Source organism: Molothrus aeneus, chromosome 1, assembly GCF_037042795.1.
Source record: "Molothrus aeneus isolate 106 chromosome 1, BPBGC_Maene_1.0, whole genome shotgun sequence".
NCBI classification, from domain to species: Eukaryota; Metazoa; Chordata; class Aves; order Passeriformes; family Icteridae; genus Molothrus; species Molothrus aeneus.
In genome coordinates, this window is record NC_089646.1 from 43,655,514 (window position 1) to 43,678,719 (window position 23,206).

Sequence of the window (23,206 nt, forward strand, 5' to 3'; positions counted from 1 at the left end):
CAAGGTTTTTAACAAGCAAATTAACTAGCTCTATCATACATTATGATACAGATTACAGTAACAGCATTTCTGGCTGTTTCTGTAGGATATGACAAATAAACAGTACAGAATAGTTTTGCTAATACAGGTTATAGAAATGTTTTTTACCACTGTGCAATGCCTCCTCCACTGTGTACATTTACAGTGACAAACACCTGCAGTTTTCCATCAATATGATGGCACCCATGAGACTCTTGGAAGAATTATAACAATACTTCCACATGCTTATGGCCACTTTTGTAGAAAAAATGGCATTGACTTAACATAGCAGGTAACTTATTTCCCTCATATTGGGATGCAATGAAATTCATTCTCATAGCATGGCCCTTGCTTGAAATGTTTCTAATTTAGGCTGAAAGGAAAGGAGAATTTCCTAGTTGATGAGAATTTTTGAGATTTCTTAAAAAAAATATTTTTTGAATTCAGATAGAGACCTCAAATCACACCAAAAAATCCTATTTTGGAATCTGAAAAATAATAAATCCCCCAACACTGATAAAGCAAATTGCTGGAAAGCTTTTGAACTGAACTAAGGCATTTTATTTAAGTTTCATTGAAACTTGTTATTCTAGTTTGGCCTACACATTTTTTAAATTCCTTTAACTGAATTTGTATTTTTTAAAATAAGAAGCTGTGGTTTTTATTTTCAAATGATGAATATGGATGCCTGAATTCTGAAAATTAATAATTCTTTTTTCCCCCTCTCTAAATTGTTGAATTCATTGAAATTAATCTTCATGTCCCAAACAGCTCCAGCTTTTCTCTGTGGTGATGGTACTAGGACTATTTGACAAAGAATCTGAAAATTCAGATTTCTAGGAATGCTTTCTTAATAATTTAAATAGAAATTGTCAAAAATCCATGAGCAATAGATGCATACAAGTGTAAATGCCAAACTGCACAATGTTGGACACTTATCTGTGAATAAATTGAATGCTATTAAGCTACTGTCATTCAGAAAACTAAATATGAAATGCCCGCATATTTTGCAAAACCTTAAGACTCTAATGAATTTCGAGTCTTTTTGATCAAAAGCTATTATTTTCAGAATGCTCATTAATCAAATAGCTTGGGAGCTGGAAAGCTTGTGTTTCTCACTAAGATACATTATGCATATTTCTGCTTGGCAAAGCTGAAATTTATTTCCCTTTGTACTTCATTTTTGTACATGCTGCCCAAGTTTCCATGCCTAAGTCCAACCTGCATGGATAAGGAGACTAATTCTGTTTTGTCCCTTGATCTGCTACACATCCTTTTTTTGTTTGCATATATTTTAGCCATCAATCTCCTGAAAAGTGCAGGAATCATAAAGACCACAGCACTTCTCAAGTCCCTCACTTGTCCATCAAACCAGTGCAGGTTAGAGCTATAAAGATGCTGCCCTGTGTCCGTAACTGCAGTAAGTTTGTCTCCAGCACACATTCACAGCAAAAGCAGGGAATGAAGCTTTCACTAAAAATACAGAAATAACCAGGACTCTTTTAAAACAAACTGCAAGTTGTTTAGTATCTATTCAGGTGTCAGCTGCAATTCTCCTTTAGGGAACAGGCCTTCATTAATGGTAATCCACCTGTCATGGGGCTGACACTATTTGAACTTGCTTTTCATTTTAACAGTAAGTTTTGTGCTGCTGTGTGCTTTTTCATCTCCTTTGAGTCCTGTCTGCTAAGAAGTCAGTGTGTGTGGTTTGCTTTCTTTCCTCCTCTTCACTGTGACCTTTCACAGCCATGTCTGAGTCCATATTATCTGCCACCTCTTCACTTTACATCAGACTTCTCAGATGCTTCCTTTCATTGCAAAAAGAACCTCAAAACCACCAAAACAAAAAAAAAATCTGGAAGTTTGTATGATAGAAACTCACCCTCAAGAGAAATATTTCTCTCAGAGCTTTACTTAGATCAAGGAACAGGGTGATGTGTTTGTCAGGTCCCGGTGGAAGAAGCTGATATTGTTGAATATAAGATGAAAGATCTCTAGGCTGATGAAGAATGATGTATATGGCATGTCTTGCTTCCTTCACTTCCACAGATTCCTTATGCCACTAAGAAACTGCTGGTTTTCTACTAACAGCTGAAGTGTGTCATTTGGAGATGAACTGAGGGAAAATAAAGTCAACACAACATAGCAGTGTGCAGTTGAAATGGAAATTCTGTAGAAAACATATGTAAAAACAAGATTTAAAGGGGTAGAACATCAAGAGATTTATGAAGAGCCTGAAGAGATAGAAACTGACATAGTTGAGGAAGGAAGCTGTTATTTAGGTTGTATGGGGGCTCCATGGTTACTTAGGAACCCTTGGCAGTGGGAGTAATTTCTTCCATAGCCCTGTTTAAATTTGTTGTCTATTTAAAGAAATAAAAGACCAGATGCTGGAGTGCAGAGACCAACATGCTATGAGCAGGTTAGATCACTTCATTAGGACTGGAGGCTTGAAAACAGACACTCAAAATTAATGAGAAGCTGATTTATCCACATGATGGGGTCGGAACTTGGAAGATCTCAAAATGATTCAACCTAAATTTGAAGATGTAAAATTGTTACAGTAGTGGCACTGCTCTCCTTTAGTAAAACAAATGTATGGTATGTATGACTTGTAGTATGTGTGACTGAAAACATGAAAAGGTCATTTGAATAGCACAAGATCTGCACTGTTGCTGTGGTGTCTAGCATGTTACCATACTTTTGCAGCAGGAAATAAAAGGTTAAGGAAGAAACTTGGGAACACTTTTTTTCTACTTTTTATTTTATAAATAAAATTTATAAAATAAAAAGTAGAAAAAAAATTTACTTTTACTTTTAATTTTATCTGCTTCTTCTCTATTTCCTATGCATCCTTGCTATGTTCCACATCAAAAACTAATCATTGCTGGCTTTGAATTTACTTTATACCAGCGTAGACTAAATTACTAAAGGATTTTCAGGTTTATTGGTCTTGATTTAATAATGCATCATGATGAAGGTGACCTTTCACTCTTGAAGGACATATCTTTGAATTCAGAAGTGCAGTCAAATCCAAGCAGGGACCCAAAAGTATTGATATAGTTTATTTTAAGAAGCCAGATACTTTTATGGACTGTGTAGAGTATCACAGGGAAAGACTGAACTATGGCACAGATGACTGGTAACTCCTCATGCAATTCCAGCTGGATGTGCCCATGACAGACACCAAGCTGATTATTGGTCCCCACCTGTGGCACAGAAGAGTTAGTCCCCTGCAATGTGGTTCTTGTCTTCTTCAAAATTTTATTATGTTCGTGAGCTGATGTCATGTCGTTTTGTCTTTGTCGCTTTCTGACACAAGTTTCCATAGCAGAAATTAAAGATGTTGTTCTGGCCTTCACCTGCATCTCCATTTACTTTGGGATTTGTTTTATTTAGTCACACATATGTAATCCACAAGCAAGCAGCCCCATCTTGTAAGTTTACCCTTACTTTTCCTGAACTTTGCAAAATCTGAAGGTCCTGAGTCACATTCATTTTCTTGCTTTGAGAAGTTAGCAACAGACAGACTTTTCAGAAAGCTCATGCTACAGGATAAGTCTCTTCATTCATGCATGGACTACTAAGTTCAATGCAAATCTCTGAGTTTCTTAAGGGCATTTGTCAGGAAATTATCCAAACACTAATTCTGCCAAAGCAGAAAATCAATTGGTGTTTGTGATTGCAGGAACAATTGGTTACACAGACCCCTGAAGTTACTTTCTGGCAAGACATCTGTTTCCAGCCAGCACCTGAAAAGTGCTCTCACAGTCAGGTGAGAAGGATGATTCTGGAGTCTATCAAAACTGCTATGTTGCCAACAGGCTATGTGACCTGAAGCATCAGTGCTACCAGCTGATTATTTTGGCTGAGAAGTGTAGCTTTGTGGTGGGATCTTTATCTGTCTCCAGGAAACCACTGAAAAGACTTCAGCTGACACAGTAATACCTTCCTTCAAGTAGTCCTTAGATAAGGATGGCTCTCTATGACTGGAAAAGTTTTCCCCCATGCGCCAGTGGTCACCTCACAGATGCTGGAACAGCCAGGCCCTGACACACCACCTTAAATAACAGTGATGGTTGTTAGCTGCTGCAGTTGGAATAAACATACAACAGACACAGATGTTCTGAGCTCATAATACCACATTAAAATGTATATCAAAGCTCTGGAAGACATATCTGACTTTGGAAAGCACTAACACTGGTGTTACCCTTGAGGAACAAAGCAAGGCAAAACACCTTGCCAGGCACAGACAAACTGAGAAAGCAATGTTGTTAAAACATACATTAACTTACCTTAGACATCTGTTTGCATGACATGTATCAAATTTGCTGTACATCACTACTGTTATTCTTCTGCAGGTATCAAGCCTACCAGCATTGAGGAACACACTGGTGCACTTTTGCTCATCTGCTGATTCATGCCTTACAAGGCAGAATGCACACAATCCCTCTCAGAAATTCTTACCTGGCTAGTGTTCACCTCCCTACCTCAGCCACAGCCCAGAGACACAACCCAGAGCAGGGCATACAGGGACACTGGGTGAAGTCTGCATGATTAGATGGGTGATATTTCTCCTTTTCAGACAGTATCAGAGTTGCAGAGTGCCCACCTAGACTTTGGTTACTTATCTATGCAGAACTACTCTTCTGCCCACACAACCTCTGTGAAATAAAGGATTTTAATTTCTACTTATTTCTTCTTGGGCCTTTCTCCTCAGTTGGATGCTCCTTCTTTTACTTCACTGTCTTCACTCCAAGCCTACCAGATAGCATATTTATGCTCACAATTGAAGCATCACTGCAGATCACTTTGAATTTTTTTGTTGTTGTTGTTTGTTGTTGTTGATAAATACCACTTTTCTCTAGCATGGCTACATGCTCTTGTATTTCTCTTTCTGGTATTGACTGTGTCCACCATGACATGGAATTTTGTCAAATTCTTCTCAAGTCTTTATTTTCAGGAAGATGTTTGGCAAGGGATGCTCAAAACATCATTTCTCCGCTTAGCATCCACTAACAAAGCTTTGCCAATACCATAAAATATTTTGGGTATCATCAAACAATTATTTTAAGTCTAGCCCTGTCTGATTTCTGGTTTCAGTGAGGTATCACTGGATGAGAAAGCCAGATGGAAGAAAACAAGCAGAGGAGCTGTTCCTGTTTGCCACTGCCTTGCCTTTCACCATTTCTCCCTTATTTTGTGTCTCATAACTCAAGGAAATTAGAAAATTACACTTAGGCACCTACTTTGTATTCTGGGGGTATTCTTGCTCCAAATCCAAAGGCTGGGAACATTTTGTCACTGGAAAAGAATGAAAAAAATATAAGAGCACCCATAGAGAAATATTGTTACAATAAACATTTATTCCTCTGTATGCACTCATGAGAAATGCAAAGCCTCACAACAGGACAGAAATGGCTTTTAAGTCAAGTGATGGCAGAGTGGAAGGGCACTGGATTGGAGAAGTAGGGTTGTGTACTGAACAGATTAGGGGGAGTGTGTTATGGAAGATTTTTCAGTTGAGCTTCTAGTATTTTTGGGCAGTTAAAATCACTTGGAGAGTACTGAGAGATCAAGATGTCTTGTACTTCCCCCACAAATGCAATAACAAGTCTGTATTACCCACTCTTTTGCATTACCTGGCTGAAACAAGAGTTTGTTGACTGAAGAGCCTGTAACAACATTTATTTCATATAAATATGGATGTGCTCCCCCAGCTCAGAAAATGAGTCTAGTGAAGATATGACTCAGATTAAAAGTGTTTACAAATTTGGGTTCTTACAGTTGTCCAGTTGCTCAAAAGGCACTTCCTAAAATATCAGAAAGGGGCAATTTCATGGTCCCAAACCTGCAGGTTCTGTAAAGCTTTCCACCTGCATCTTTAGCAGTTCCACTAAAACACGAGATTATTTTAATTAAGCTTAAATTGACTGATAACCTGCCAAAATGCCTTGGCATGGTCAGTTTGCTTTCAGACACTACAGTGAGGTTATTTTACCCCAGATAGACATGCAGGAGAAAAAACACCTGATTCAGAGAACCTGGAAACTTCAAAGCTGTTAATACCTTCTCAGAAATGCAATAATGTCTCACACAGCCCACATGCTGTCAAGCTGCCTCTTCCCAGATGGCAAAGTGGAAAACAACAAGCTGCAAGGAATGTCTTGTCCCTGAGTCAGCAAAGCACTTGATCATACACTTGAGGTTAACAATTCACTCAAACATATGGTTAATTCCAGACATATCCTGAAGTCTCACTGATGTCACTGAACTGTACTCCAGTCCTCTGATGAATCAGACTAAGTTTACTCTAGTCTACTTACAGGGTTTCACGGCCCTTGGAAAAGTTGAATTCCAACTATCATGATTGGAACTTTTAAAAATTCCCAGGAGAGGCCAGCAGCTTCAGCATTTTTGGTGTAGTTCAAGAGATGGCCACTCCAAGTATCAACTGAATAATTCACATCCCAGATAGACTCCAAAAAGATAATAGCACCCATTAAAGCTGCTCAGTTCTTTTGTCTGGCATAGGCTGTTAAAGGCACCATGATATTTCAGATACAACCTAAAGAAAAACTTAAAAGAAAGCAGAACTATGTCCCCTCTGCTGCATAAATCTTGGGAGCACAGTTCTGTGTACCATATGTTACACCATGTGACAATGGATCTTGGAAAGGAAGACTAACATCATTTGCACGGTAATGAAACATTTTTTTCCCAAGAGATGTCAGAAATGAAGTAGCTGCTGACAATCTATGCTAACCACCTGCTGATAGCATTCTCTTTGATTAAACACTCCTGGAAGAGGGAAAGCCCTTACAAATGGATGCAGGGAATTCAGGCACACACTTTAAGGGCAAGAAATAAGAAACCATTAGAAAAGAATCTGAGAGGGGGAAAAAAAATCTTGTTTTACATCAATGATTAAGCACGGCTGGATTAGAAAATCAAACTCTGTGGAGCTGCAGTTAATTGATTTGGGGCTAGAACAAACAAAGACTAAAAAAGAATTTTACTTAGGTAGACCATAAGTGTCTAAGTTCAATGCTGGCAGCAGTTATACAACTGGGAGATGCCTGAACCCATCCAGTGCCTGAATTATACTGCAGTGTTTCTGGAGTGTAAACAAGTGTAGGCACTCTTGAATCTACAGCTCCATCTTCTGCTCTGCAGCAATAAGTCATACCTCCAGCAGCCTGGATTCTCCTTCTGGTGGCGAGACTCCCACATTCCCAGTCACACAGTGGCACAGCCCCCACTGTTATTCTGCACCCAGAATACCTTACCTCCACAGTCAGGACACTTGTCTTCATGTTTGAACCTCCCACATCTCCTTTTTGAGTAAGTGCAGCCATTACATTGTGAAAGAGTGAAGCAGGATCATGTAGCCCCTCAGGATGGGGCTCCATATGGCTGCTTTTTAGAGTATCCTGGGGTCTTCTGTGCTCAGTACTTTCTGTTGTCTCAGCCAGAATAGCTCCAGACTCTCATTAGGTAGCTCACCAGAATTTAGGTCCATACCTCTGGTAATCTGATTCAAGCTGCTGGGACCAAGAAATTAACTCTCACATGCTATTGGAGCTTGATTTTTAAGGTAAGAAGGGAAACTTTTGACACTCATGACATCCCTTGCATAAAAAAGATCATTATGTCATTCCCTGACCACACCTCAAAAATTGCAGCTAATAGCTTTCAAAATAAAAATAAAATTCAAATGAATGTATTTAAATGTATTCCCCTTCTATCACACAAATCAAGGTGTTTAGCAATATTTACTCTTTAGTAAATGAGCAGTTTAATGGCTCAATGGTGTTTTACAATATAACCTCCTCTAGTCTTCCCATCCACCCTTCACTTGATCATATGAGAAACAAATCCAACAGCTGAGCCTGCTGCCCTCATTCTGCTCGTCCTGCACTACTGAGACACAGCAGGGAAAAAATGACCCAGAAGGGCAGACAAGCACTCTCTCACTTCCATGATAATCTTTTTGTGGTGTGACAGAGCTGCTCTAAAAGACCCAGGGCGATCAGGGCAGCATGCAGAAGAAAGCAGAGCAGCTTCCCAGCTTCTGGAAGCTATGTCAAGGGTTAGGCCATTCAGGGACTTAAACTACAGTCAGAAAATGAAAAGAAGATTTTTCTCCTGCCTCAGGGGTGAATCACATGCATCAGAGACTCCAGCCCTGTTTCCCAGCCTGGCATTTCAGTAGGAAAGGGATCTGCTCTAATGACTTTTCTTTGTAATTTAAACTCACTCGAAAGAAGAAAAGTGAGAACCAGTTTCCTTTTTCTTCATAGTGCTTGCTCAGACATTTGGGTGTCATTTATGGTAGGAAATAGGCCTGTAACCCTGGTTGAAGCAATGGGACATAGCCACAGACATGACCTGTGAGCACTCTCTCTGGTGCAGCACTGGCTCCTGCCAATCAGCACCTCCAGAGACCTCCCAGGGACAATGCTGGGTCTGATGCTTCTGACCAAACCTCAGGCTTTTGGCTTTTGCACTTTTCAGATCTGTGCTGCTTTGGTGTGTAGTTCTAAGCTTCATGTTGGGGGATGGTAAGCTCTCTTCACAGAGTGGCTGGACAAAGCAATTCTTTCTCTAGCTGGGTATCAAGGACAACTGATCCAAATCTCAGACCCAAGAGCATAAACAACGGTGGAATGAAGAGAGAAAAACAACAAGGATGGGACTTCATAATCTAAAGCTATAATTGGACAATTAACTCCAATATGCTGATGGACCAGAACTTATGAAAGTGAGAGGCTTCGTGACCGGTCGTCCATTTTGTGACCATTTTGGGTTCAGCTTGGATGTAGCCCTGGCTGGGCTCTTGTACTACCCAAGGTGTATCCATTGAGGCCTTTTGATAAATACCTACTTTATTCTTTAACTCTGTCCAGCCTCTGTTTTAAGTCAGCCTTCACAAGGCAACAGGTCCAGCTGTACTTGACACTGCTCCCAAATGCAGTTTGGGCATAACCAGTTTGTGCTGGGAGGAAGAAAGCTGAGACACAAGGACATGGGCAATGTCATGTCCTTGGCCTCAGGCAACCTCGGGACCTTTGACTTCTTTTGTTTAAAGGTGGCCAGAGTGTCCTTGACACACAAAAGGAAACTGCCTGCACTGTCCTGCTGGAGGCAGATTGATAAAGGGAAAGGATGGGAGAGAAACATGCAACTGGAAAACAAAGCTGGTTCTATAGAACCTGAAATTTACAGAATCAAGTAAGAAAAAGAGGACTGTGACTTGGCAGACTGTTTACAAAATTACTCTGTCACATCTACTTCACCTTTTATAATTTCTTTGTTCTACATAGGTTCCCTTGAAAATTTAAATGTGGCATAATTTTCAAAAAGCTGAAGTACTTGACATGAAGATCAAAAAAGCAAAAGCATCAGACTATGAATTTTATACCCGGTTATTTAAGGACCATGAGTAGTCATGCAAGCATAGATGTGGCTTCTGATACTTTTTCAGTCAAATATGCATCTATTACTGAAAGGTACTCAAGACTGAGCAGATCTATGGCATTGCTTAAAATGTTGAAATATTTCAAATGATTTCTGTATTTTCTTTGGAACTGCTTTTAATCCCTGTAAGCTGTTATGATTCAGAATTTACTGGCATCAAGACCTTGTCAGAAAAGTACTGAATAATATACTCTGAAACATGATTCATTCATATGCTTTAGATAAGAAACAATTCAGCTCGTAGTCTTCCAGTCACCCTGAAAGAAAAATCAGGGAGAGGGTTCAGATTTAGTGTTCATATTGATCAATGTAAATTAATGCACACAGAAATTAATTGTCAGGGCTCCAAGACTGCAGTCTTCTGAACAGAAATACAACCAGCTAGAAAAAAGTTTGTCAGTAACCTCAACTATAGCATAACACAATAGCAGAAAATAATATCTGAAAATATCCCATATTGTCCTTTTGGGACACTGCTCAGTTTTAAACACCCATCCTTCAAGCTATCTACTGGCAGCAGAACAAGAGCAATGACAAATCAAAACACTAATAGGGGCAGAGAGGAGAGAGATTTCAGTGAGCTGTACTGCACCTACAGGAAAAGAGATGAATAGAGGTAATATTATGGTTTTGTAAATCTGTAAAAGTGATACAGATAATGATCCTATTTTCTATTTCACTAGGAAGCCCAGTGCTACTGGAAGGAAAGAAATATGCTTATTATAAAGGGACAAAATAAAGAACATTTCAAAATCCTGTCTCATTAACCATTGGTACCTTCTGACATAGAGTATCATTGAAATCAGGATATTACATTTATTCTGAAAAAGGTTTGCTATTCCTATTAATGAGATGGAGAAAACTCTTCCACTAGGTAAAATTAATTAGTCAGACACTAAAGACATTTCGCAACCTCCTCAGAAGCCCCACGAACAGACGGTGCTTGAGATATTCAGCAGTGCAGCAATACCTGGATTCAAAAAGGTTGCCAGGACTATGCTCTCTGAAAATCAGTTGCTTTTAAAGATCGAAATTTGTAATCTGGGTGCTTAATTGTATGGAGAAAAAAGGCCTAAACCATTCTATATTAATTCTGAATTTATGAAATCTGAAAGATTAACTCCTAGCTAGCCACTTGCACAACTTGTTCTGGACTAATTTTATTGGCTCCCATTAAAGCCCACTGGTATGTAGCTGTAGCTGTCCTTAAGTTTTTTCTCCTGAATTCAATGCAGCATTCATATGGATGCTACTTAACTGGCCTTGGAGACCACCAGCATGAAAACCTGCTCACTCTATGCTAGAACAACACAGTACCCCAAACAGTACTAATGATGCATGGATGGGGGGAAGGAAAAAACATGGAGTGAGGAGAGAGAAACACTAAGAGCTCACTTTTAGTTGCAAATACCTGAGAATCTGAAATTTACAGCTTGCAAGGAGAATACCAGACTTGAATCCCTGGATATTAAGCTGTCACTCATAATTTTGGTCTTAGGTCAGATCAGAACTACCAGGGAGATATTTTAAAAGTACTGGAGGCAGCAAAATCAATTATTATGCCTTTCATTTTCAATTCCAGTCTTAAAAGAATAAACTGTGGATCTGCTCTGCTTGACATACTTTTTTTTATGATGAATTCAGATAATTTTCCTCTCTTAGTAAGAAATTTCAAATTGACAAAATTAAAAAGGGAGGTGTGTAACACATGTAATTAAAAAAGGTGTGAATGTGAGGAGAGAAAGAAGGAGGGGAAAGGGGCACGGAAAGAGAAGGGGGAGAACAGCTCAGAAAAGGTAAAGATAGAAGAGAAAACAGCAAACAGTACAAACAAAATAGAGCTATCTCTAAACTCAATTAAAATTGTAATCTTTCATGTTCAGGGAGTGAACTGGAAGACTACAAGCTGAATTGTTTCTTTTCTAAAGCATATGAATGAATCATGTTTCTGAGTATATTATTTAGTAATTATCTGACAAGGGCTTGATGCCAGTAAATTGTGAATCATAACAGCTTACAGGGATTAACAGCAGTTCCAAAGAATACAGAATACAGAAATCATTTGAAATATTTAAACATTTTCAGCTCCCACTTTGCAAGCAGAGCTGGGCAAATAAAGGACATGATCTGGCATGGGGGTTGGAACGAGATGATCCTTAAGAATCATCCCTTGCAACCCAAGCCCTTCCACAATTCTATGATCAGATAGGGCTAAATAAAACCATTTCAGTTGAAGGGACCAGAGCCCATCCATTTCACCATTTGCAGTCTTGCACAGCCACCTGTGCTCCTCCAGGATGCAGAGCCAGGCTGTGGTCCAGCTCTCAGCCTGCCCGAGTCAAAGACCAGAGGAGTTCAGCAGTAGCAGTGTTTTCACCTACTGACCTGGATTCTTCTCTAAGGGGTTGCTCCTCTGTCACCACATATTCACTGTGTGGTTCCATGTCTGGTTTGATACAACCACATCCCTGGTTTTGGCCAGGTTACTGCGTGTTGCATCAAGCTTGCTCTGTGCCTAACACAGCTTGGCATTCAGTCCATAATGCACAGTGATTTCCAGTGGAACAGCAAGGATGATAATCATACATCTTGGTCACAAAAGAGGTCTGGGAGCATGCAAATCAGTGGTAAATCACTGCTACAGTACATCATTGTCTGGGCTGTCAAAGAGATGCTACGTCATTAGGCACAAAATCCTGACATTAAAATTCACTCACTGTCTTTAATTACAGCTCTCAGGCACCTTGGGGGAGCTCGAATCTGCTGAATACTGAGAAATAGATGCTGTCATGGAACCGTGTTTCAAAAATATGAAGCAATGCTTGTCTCACCCAAGGGAGAAATAGTTAATGAAGCAGGGGAATACAAATTCCCTGAAGCTAACCACCAAAAGGCATCAACTCATGAAATAGCTAACAAAGCCAAATCCAGGTACAATGGATTTAAACTTCCCTTTGTTAACATTAAAAGAATTGCAAAAGAAGCACTGCGGGGTAAAAATATCAAGTAAACTCAGAAATTCCTAGGCTGGGGAATACACACAGAAAAAAAAATGTCTCTAGAGCTTTAGGGAGGAGTAGGTTAAGCAAAAGGAAATGGCAGTGAGATCTATCACTTGCTACAAGGATAGCCTAATAAAATAACATACTCAGGAAGGTGAGACAAAATGTCAAGCTTCCCTGCAAGATAACAAATAAATTGCAATGACCTAATTTATGCCTACATGAATGACCCAATTCAGTAAAATGCATCTTGGAAAAGAAATGAGACTCTACAACTGGGAATAAACTAGGAAAGGAGATGCTGCAAGAGGCTATGAGTTGTCTTTAACTTCTCAAACCAGGCAGTTTTCAGACAGTCTTGTATTTTAAGGAATTGGCATATGTCTCTAAACTTTCCAAAACCCTAACTCTATATATAGTGATATGGCTTATCTGTGGAATTATGTATAGAAAACTGTACCATCACTGAAAAGGTAATTCTCACACAAACTGTAATCTCAGATGTTTAAAATCTGACATATCTTGGAGGCAGCACTGCAGTCAGGAGGCTGAATTCAATCAGGTTGTGAAGACCCCCAGACTGAACAGTGAGGGGGAGCTGCCCTCCTGAACCACAAGTGTGGCTTACAGTGTGTACTGCACTAGGCAACCACAACAACAAAAGCTCTGCCACCACATATGCACATAATTCTGTCCTTTTTTACAAATTACATTAAAAAGGGTTGGTAAGAGATCTCTGCAACAATTTTATATCAGAAAATATCTGTCCATAAGGGATGTGCTGGGAAGAGGGGATACCAGGACTGCATTGGCGTATATATATATCTATATATCTATATATCTATATATGTATGTATATATACAGATAGCTGCTGGGAGAGGAATTTCTTATCAAATGCTCTCAAGATACAAATGAACTTTCTAGGATGAGCAGGATAAAACTTTTATAGAGAGGCTAGAGTGACTTAATGTGATCAAATGAGCTGTAGATGTAATTTTACCAAGACTGGAATGATATTAAGTCAAAATGAAGAACACTAAGAAAATAAGTTAGAGCAATACCATAATTGAAGTGTACTGATGACTACACACATTCAGCTAGGCATCACTGAATATGCAGGAGGAAATGGGTTACTATCTTCTGTTCATCTGATAATTTGGAATCTCTGACCAAGTTCGATTTCACAATGATTTGGAGGTGATACTAAGATAATAAATGCAACTTAATTCACAAGAATTATCTAGTTTTAACTGAGCAATTGGACACATAAAACTGTTAAGGTCAACTCAGGCAAGGTGTTCATTTACCCCACAGATGGGTTGCCAAATATGAATAATTCTCAGCTATACCCTAATATAATGGAGTGGATTACTAAACTAGTTATGTCCTTAACAATGCAAAGAGGAAAGTCATGCTTCTGAAATTGTGGAAAGGATTGCATTGACTAAAGGTGCACTAAATTAATATCAAAGGGCATCAGTGAATATGACAACAGAAATTGTTCCTTTACTTATGCATATTTACTTATTGTTTACACAGATGTCTGGTTTCAACAGCAGCAGGTGGAATGCAATGTTTGCAGGGCTTTACATGTCATGTAGTTTTCTTCAGAAAGGACTTTTGACACAGAAATTCCTACAGTACCAGTTTGCACAGTTGCAGGAAAGTGTCAATGCACTGACCAATGCTCTTCAGAGGAGATTTCAAGCTGAGCTGAGAAATAGTATAGACCACACAGAAAAGCCATGTAGAAAGTTCAGATTTTCAGGTTTTTACCAGCTGACAGAATGCAGCAGAGGTCTGAAAAGCATTTGGAGGAAGCTGCAGCTAAGCAGTTTCGTAACAAAAGAAGCTTGGAAGGGACTGCTTGTGACTGGTGCACTGGCACAGGAACTGAGTTCCTGGAAGAAAAGGCACAAAGAAGACACAAACATGAACACTTGGCAATGGGAAAGACAGAGCTGCAAGAACTGTCAGGATCTGCCCAGATAAGGGGCAGATAGATGTGTACATATATGTAGATATGTATAAATGTGTGGACGTGTATTTAAACACGTGCACACACCCCCACACATCTGCATGCTTGTACATTGGCAAAAGAAGCCATTATGAAGTCATCTTCCCAACACAGTTGGTGTATGAGACTAATTCTCCTGTACTGATTCTTGGGATAAAAAGTAGTGATTGTGGAAACTCCTTGGTGATGTGGGAACCCTTATGAGGCAGAAGTCTACAAATGACAGGTTCTGCAAGGTCAAATACTGAATATATGTTTGCATTCATTATGTAATTGTGCCAGTCTAGGTCCTCAGCTGTTAAATCCAAGGATTTTCCTGCAGTTTGAAAATGGAAACTCTTAGTGGTTCCTTTTTGCCAGTGCAGTTCTAGACCTGGGTAATCCAAACACTTCAGAATATGTTTACCCACACCCGAGCTTGTTGACAAACATAAGCTACAAGTTTTTCTGTATAGGTTATTGTTTCTCTATTTTTCTTTTGTTGTATGACTATGCAAATTTGGTCCCATTAAAGCACTATATAAAAAGACTCATATCTTTTCCCTGAAGATTTTTGAACTTGTTTAGATATGCTAATCAGGTTTTTTGCTAAACAGCCTCGAGAAAGGTTGTTTCTGTAATTAAAGTGATAAAGAGAGATGCTTAATAATTAAGCATATTTTTATTTATTGATCTGCATGAGTAGATAAAATTTTAACATCTACAGCTCTATGTAGGAAGTTCATGAAATATTTAATATCAGATATAGTGCCAGTAATTCTAGGCATCATTGTTTTGCCTCAGTTTTAATGAACTACAATTGTACTACTATCACAACCAAAGCAAGTTGCTGTTTTTCTCTTGGTGTCTGGCAAAATTACCTCAAGGTATTTAGGACAGATCCTTCCAGTCAAGGTAGCTTTCTGAGTCTTCATCCACCAACCCAGACAGAGCTTCAGGATGAAGTGACCCGTTAAGTGATTCCTGGGGATAAGCTCCTGATTACTAAAGAAAGGTGTAAACTCTGGGCTCTCTCTCCACTTAAAGCCTTAATTGAAAGCACAGTATTTAAGTATGGACTGATATTTGTATTTGGGACTAATTGCACTGATTTATATATGATTTCCATAACATGTACTGCGTTACAAATCCCTCGTTCTCTTTCTCTTCCCTAACTGCCCTCTGCTGGTACCTCAGGAAAAATATTTCTGGGACAGTTGGAACTACTCAGGCTTGTATTTTTTTTCACTTCTTAGATCTACACCAAAAGCATCATATTGGGCTGGGAACCCTGGTCCTTTTATTTTCTCCTTTCATTTTTTTTCCTTCTAAAATTTGAAGTGCAGTTTACAGAGAAGGAAGGGCTTATAAACAGTTTTCAGTCATAGTGAACATACTTGCTCAGGCCTAAAATATGAAAAAGAAACCATAAAGAGCAATTTTTACATTTAATCAGCAACTGCTGCAATTAATTGTTTGCAGAAGGTAATGATGCAAACAGACTGACCTCAGGAGTTTCATGTCTTTTGTGGAATGTGGCCTGGTTTCTAAATTTTCATTCCTAAGTATTTTGTAGAGCTCTACACATAAATAAATCCTGCCCTTTGCAGGAATAATGTACTCTTTGCTCATTGTGGCCTTTGGGGAGGTTGCTAGTCAAGTATGTTTTACACAAGCAGTTTATTTGTTAACATATGATCTCAGTGTGAATGTCACTTTCAAGGAGTTACTTGAGGACTTAGAGTTAAGGAGACTATTTACCTAATGAAAAGAAAACATCAGTGTCAGGAAACAGAGTTTATCTTCCATGTGTTTCAAGGAATCTTGAAACTGAAGAAAAATCTGCAGTATCTTTAAGAGTGAATGAATTAACAGAGAGATTTAAAATAATTAAGGATGAAGACTATTTTGAATTAAAAAAAGATAAATTTGACAGGACTTTACCAAACTATATGGTCAAATACATGGAATCATGCATTGAGTGCCTAGATAAGAATGGGTATGGCCCATCAAGAATAGGAAGTTCCACAAATATCCAATGCAGTAAATGCTTTTGCATTTGATAATGCAGTAAAAGGCATTTGATAAACTACATCTAATCTTGTATTTTCAATGAATGAATATTGATTTATCACACAAAAACTGATTCTCCTACTTGTTTGTGAATGCTTTTTATTAATCCAATGAAGAATCTGAATGTATGCACAAACATAAAACTAGGTGTAGGGAAAAAATAAAAAAAAATCAGCCAGGTAAATGGGAGGCACTGGACATTTGTGTGTGGGACAAACAATTAATAATAAAGTTCAAATTCAGTAAAACTCTTAATTCCATCTTAGTGCCATCTATACTTTGCTTAATACCTCAGGATTAGCTTGAGTCAGACTGAATTCAATTGGATTAGATAATAAGCTCTAGTGTCCTGCTGATTCAGAACAGAAGTTTTAATGCAAAGATAAATATTTAATGTAATTTAATGAGATTATTAATAAGCACAGGAAAAAAAACAACTACTAACTGCAGAAATCAGAATTCAAAGTGAGGAGCAGATTTGTAAGACCTGCCATCGGCTTTACCCACAATAACATCATTAAAACCTGCAATAATGTAAGATCATTTAGGAAGTATTTCAGCCTTTAGCATTGTGTACAAGGAAAACATTTATCCTTGCAAACAAGCTATTTACAGTCCCATTCCAGCCCATTTTTCCTTTGATAGAAACAGCAATCACTGCAGAATGAAAGATGAGCTACACTCATGGCTACTTGCTTGTATTCCAGCACTGGTAAAACAAATCATTAGGATCAAAGCACCAGCCATTTTAATAAACTGTGAGCACTGTTGTTATTGTGGTTTATGGCTTTGCTCTGCACAGAGGGAAGATGTAAACAGCACTAAAAAATCTTTTTTTTTACTGAATGGCTCTGTATTAACACTAAATATTGTACATACATAAGTATATTTAATAGCTCTGTGTTATATGCATACCTATACATTAATATATACACAACTACACCTCTGGTTTTATATAAAAAGAGGTAGTTCAGGTCTGACTTGCGGTCAGGACATGGACAGACATTATGCTGGGACAAAATGGGAAAGCAAATGTTCCCTGATTCCCCAGTTTTTTTTCCCTCTGGCTTCCAAATAGGTGTTGTTGTTCCATGCCAAGCAGGATTCAGTTTTATCATACAAATTGAAAAGCTTTGGGCAAAAGCTGCCATGCAGAACAAGACACATTCAAAATTATTATATGACTTAAGAGAGCTTCATGGCTTTTATAAGATTTTAGTCACAGATACTTTATTTCAATTTTTGGATTAGTTTGCTTTTCCTCATATATGGGTGTTCAACCAGCAAAGACACCTGCCACCCACCCTTTGAAAGCAGCATTCTCTTGAAGGGGTCTCCACCAGGCTCCAAAACTAATGGGTGGCCAAAACCATTGTTCAACCAGAGCTGTTGAAGGTTAGAAGCCCTAAGCCAGCACAGAGAGTTGGGTTTAATCCCACCTGCCTTAAATAAACTTCCTAACTCATTGTGCAAAACATGTAGAGGGAATATACATGTATATAGTAGTGATCAACTGATTTTTCAGGATCCTGGCTAGGCTGGTATTGCTGGTCACCAGAAAACATTTTATTTGACTTCTGATACAGAGAACTCCATACAGAAATTACTGAGGTAAAACAATAAATATGAAATGATACAGAAGCTGATCTTTAAATATTAAGCACTTCAGTGTCCAATGATTTTTCATAATTTTCCCCTGTTTCTCTATGCTAAATAAGGTGGACTGGACTTGCACAATTTCAAGGTAAAATCATACCAGTGATGTAACTTTTAATATAAAAGAAAGCTTGTGAAAATTTTTAAACAGAAATACGTATTTCTCACTTATTACTTCATGAGGTTGTTTTTAAACATTCATGAGTCATTTATCTTAAAATAAATTCTCCATGAAGCTGTCTTCTTATTTTCAAGTTTTTAATGTGTTTTCCTCTTTCCAGTGTTTCTAACTGCATTTTAGAACCTAATTCCTTAAAACTAATGAATATTTCTCCTTCCTTTATGATCCACTGCTGCTGTTGCTTAGCCACTGGTTATATCACCTGCAAACTCTATCTTCACTCTTATGAAAAACGTTGTCATAGCCTGAAACAATGCTACCATATAGATAAAACATTAAGTATTTTGTGCAGGTGAACAGCTCTTCCATTTCCCTTATCATTATCAGATTGGCCTATTCCTACAAGACTGCAGCAATTCTACAATCAGGACAATAATCAGTGTCTCTCTCATTCTCTGAATATTGCTGATAAAAGAACCAATCTTATTCTTTCACGCTTAACTATGCAAAATGGCTCTACTCATTTAACTGTTTCAGGAATCTCTGAACCATGTGGATAAAAGTGCTCTTGGATGAGCAGGGTTTATTCCACTGTACCTAGAGATGTGAGGCAACACTTCATTTGGAGCATTAATTGCTTACAGGTGCATTGTGCTAGGCTGATTTGTACAGAAACCTAGATTATGAGAAGATTTGGCTTGATTGATCAAACTAGCTAGAGTTTATAAAAGAAAAATTTGCATTTTGAATGTAGTCTCTCTATGTATTACTTGCTAATCCAATTCCTCCCAACATACAAATAAATTTAAATGTTTCTAATGAAGGAAGTATTTTAATTAATAACCATATTTATTTTTTTTTTACAATTAAAAAACCCAGTCTGCTTATATAAGTAGCAAAAGTACTTAGAATTCTACAGCTCTGCTATTGGAATGCAAAAAGTATTGCAAACAACACATTTTACTTTACTCATCTACGTTTGATGCAAATACATTAATCCCAAGACGAAGGTAAAATCACTCTATTTTTCTTGGTTTGGATTGAAATCAGCCAGTTCTGCCTATTTGAGATAATTCATGGGTACAAACTATAAAATTTCACATAAGAGCAGTACTATTGTGTGATCTCATATTCTAATCTTATTAAATACATGCCCCCAGGCAAATGATGACACTCTGGCTCTAAACAGCCCTTAGGTTTAGCAAGTCTGTTTCTTTTTACCTCTGGCTTGTCTTAATATGGAAACAGATGTCCTGCTCCATTATCTGAAGCCCAACTGGACTCACTGGAGCAATTATGGATCTGTGCCACATTTCAGATTTTTAATGAATTTGTATTTTTTTTCACTGTATATACAGAAAATTTCCTTGTAGATTATATTTGCTCAGATATACAAAGGCTGCAACTCAACACAAAAAAGGTCTATACAGAATCTGTAGATCATTTTGTGTGAAGACTTGCTCCTCCTAATTTCTTTCCTTCTTTTGAAAAATTTTAAATTCTCCTTTCCAAGTTACTGGATTCAAAATGTGCAAGTATAAAGAAAAAGTCTTCACTTGACATTTGGATCAGAAAACACTGACCATGTTGAATCAACTTGTCCATGGGAATAAATTCATAGTGCCACAGCTTGAGAACATGTACAGGTCAAACTTGTGCCCAAAAGGCAACATCTTCATGGGAAAACAACTGGCTATTGTTCAGCCTTAGATCATTGCTCACACACCCTCAGTTGTGCTGATTGGCATCAATAGGCATTTTCTGCAGCACAATAGAACAGAATGATGCTGATGATTTCATTTAAAAAATAACTGGCTGGTTTTTTGGTACTGATTGGAATATACTTATTGAGAGAAAAATCCTGATTTGGAGTTAATATTTCTGCATAGAAGGGACTGTGCCACTTAACTGTTTAATTTTATAAAAAACCCCACAATTTAAGTGATAAAATCAAAAATTCTATGTGTATAAATCAGCCCATTTTACTCCTTTCCCTATTTTTTTGAAATTTATTACTGTTCTGAATTATTGCTAGTAATTACTAAATTACTGCATAATCGCTGGGGAGTTCACAGTTCACTTACAATAAAATATTAATTTTCTCAAATTCATTAACTAAATCTGACCATCAAATTCTTACAGAACTCATAAGAGAACAGTATTTTTGTCATTTTTGAGAAGACATTTCATTACCATGCAAATGGAAGTGCCTCTGAGCAGGTGGCTGACTTCTGAAGTCACTCCACAATTTATGCAGAAAGTTTAACTCAAATTTGACTGGAAATACCTTTTTTTCTTGTGGTCTGGTATTTACATATGGCAAAGTGGTGGGTGGATGTCTATCATATGCGCAAATATTAGAAAGAGCAGCTGTGTAAGATACCGTGTCTCATCACCAGAAAAAGAACATTTAAAGGAAATGCACTCAGTAATTAAATTAATAATGGGAAATTAATTTGATAGAAGCAGGCAGCCTATTTGAAAGCAACAGAAGTACATAATGTAATCAAAGCATATTTGGTTCAATTACTTGCATTTGTTTGTTTATTTAAGGGCATGTTGTGTACACACACTACCTTTCAACATTTATTTTAGAAGAGGCTGCAATGTTCAACAGGCCAGGAGAGCACTGAAAAAGGCCATGGGTTTACTTCTAAAAATAGATATCATCAATAAGCAGTTTGGGCAACTACAAGTCCAGTTTCAAAGTCAATGTCTCAGGAACACTTTTCAGTAGAATAGGGCAGAGACTCCCAAGTGTATCAGAAAGGATGCTGCCAGCATCTACAAAACTGGCTCCAAGCTGTTACTCTTGAACACATGAACAATCCACCCTAACATGTAATTTTAACATGTGAATACCAACCTGAAACTTAACACACAAATCAGCCAAACAGTCAAGAACTGTGACTTTCTTTATCATGAAACTAATCTAAACCCAGTGTCACTCCCAAAAGGAGGTTAAGGTAGACTAATCTTTCTGTCATTCTTCATAAATGCCTAAACATGGAGCCTCTGCAGCCAGCCACAGGCAGTCATTAATTTCACACTGTGAAAACACTTTCTAAAGACAACTCTGCAACCAAACATGGTTATTTACCTGTCATAGTCTTGGCAAATCTCCCCAACAGCTACCAAAGCTTTCAGGTACTCGTTGGGCTGATAGGGATGGATGTAGTGCAGCGAGCAGCTGTTCCTGGGGTCGCCGTTGGATGCAGTGAAATCTATAGCTACCTGGAAAAGAAGAGAAGTCATTGTGCTGCAGAGCTCTTCTGAGCATAAACACACCTACAGCAACTATATGTCTTTACCAGAAATAATCTGCTGCAGCAAAGAGATAGTGGCCTCACAGCAAAGGTCATTTTACAGTACATTTAATCAAATTGGAATTAGGATTGCACATGTAAATATACGTAGAAGCAAATGACAGTTTATAAAATAAGAGATAATAAAATGAAAATGGCATAATTAGGTTAAAAATTACCTGCATTACTATTCTATGGGGAAAATTATGTTCTAATACAAATGAATCAAATTAACTATCTCTAGGTTCTCATACTTAATTAAATTATTCCAGCTCAGGTGACATTCAGGACATAAAAGCTTTGCAGCAAAAATGTCCATAGAGAGTTACAAGTCCTACTAAAACTATACATTAGAATTCCAATTAGGGATATTTCTTAGCTATTTTAATCATTACTGTGGCTGTAGTAGTAGATATTGCTTGTCTGGTATGTTTTCTCTTCAAAACATTTAAACATTAAAAATTAACCCTTCCTATTTCACAGCTGATAGCAAGCTTAAACATGAGCTGCAGGGTAAAAAAGTAAAGCTTGAATCCTGCAAATATTTTTTGCTGTTGTTTTTGAAAAACCTTGGAGAAGATTGTGGGCAGTAGTCAATGCAAAAGCAAGTATTAATGAATCATCTTAAAATTAATTTCTCCCTTTTAAAATGCTCTTTATATGTCTCACTGAAGGTAGGCTCTGGCATGCATCTTCCTTAGTTACGGCTCAGAAAGACCTCTGCTGAATTTGTGATGCTGCTTTATAGGAATTCCTAAGAGAAGCAACAAGAATCCCAAGGGTTTTACAGAGGGAACAAAGCCATTTATAAAATGTTCATGTGTCCAATAACCCATTTCTCTAAAAAACCCATTACACCTGAATATTCAATAGACAAATGCAGCAAGTTCAGATTTCAGTTTTACGGTTTAGCTGAAAAGTAAGAAAGGGTCTTGTTAAAGGCTGCAAAAAGAACTCTGAAGGCACAGCTTGCTTTTGCAAATGTTCAGCTTCCCCAGCTGCAGCCTCTGCTTGGCACAGGGAACACTACTTTATGCAGCTTCAAAATGAAAATGAAACATGACATTTTCATGCTTCCTAAAAAAAATTACACAGCCCTTCTGAAACTTATTTTTGTTGCTAAAAATTTAAAGGGAAATATACTAGGTCAACCAAACACAGCTTTCCTCCATTGGTTCTGATTTTTCACCTCTATCTTTTAGCTGAAGAAACTAACCTCTAGTAGGCTTGGAAATCCCTTCTTTGCCTTGATCATCCATGAACCCTTGGCACCTCACCACATCCAGTCAGGAGAGAGAAGAGCTTTTTGGCTTGCAAGTAAGAGTAGTCTTTCACCTCTGCTTCCTACTCACTGCTCAGGCACCAAAGCACTGAGTTTGTTTTCCACATAGATCTTTTTCCAAAAATGGTATCTGGATTTAACTTGAATAAATCAATGGAAAGCCTCTCATGACTTCACTTTTGAGGGCACATAACTGAGGAACACTACACATATTTAACAGACTAAGAAAACAACATTAGTGGTTTGTGAAACTCAAGAGAAATCCATGGATG

At 37.9% G+C, this 23,206-nt stretch overlaps 1 protein-coding gene across 2 annotated transcripts in view; it reads right to left on the reverse strand.

Moving 5' to 3' along the window:
* Window positions 1–23,206, reverse strand: part of CPNE4 (copine 4) — a 229,349-nt gene that overhangs the window by 17,481 nt on the left and 188,662 nt on the right. For both annotated transcript variants that reach the window (XM_066555959.1, XM_066555953.1), the window contains 2 exons: window positions 21,448–21,581; window positions 5,268–5,322 (listed from right to left, as the gene is read on the reverse strand). In XM_066555959.1, the coding sequence (XP_066412056.1) occupies window positions 5,268–5,322; window positions 21,448–21,581 (189 nt within the window). The remainder of the gene's footprint in view (window positions 1–5,267; window positions 5,323–21,447; window positions 21,582–23,206) is intronic.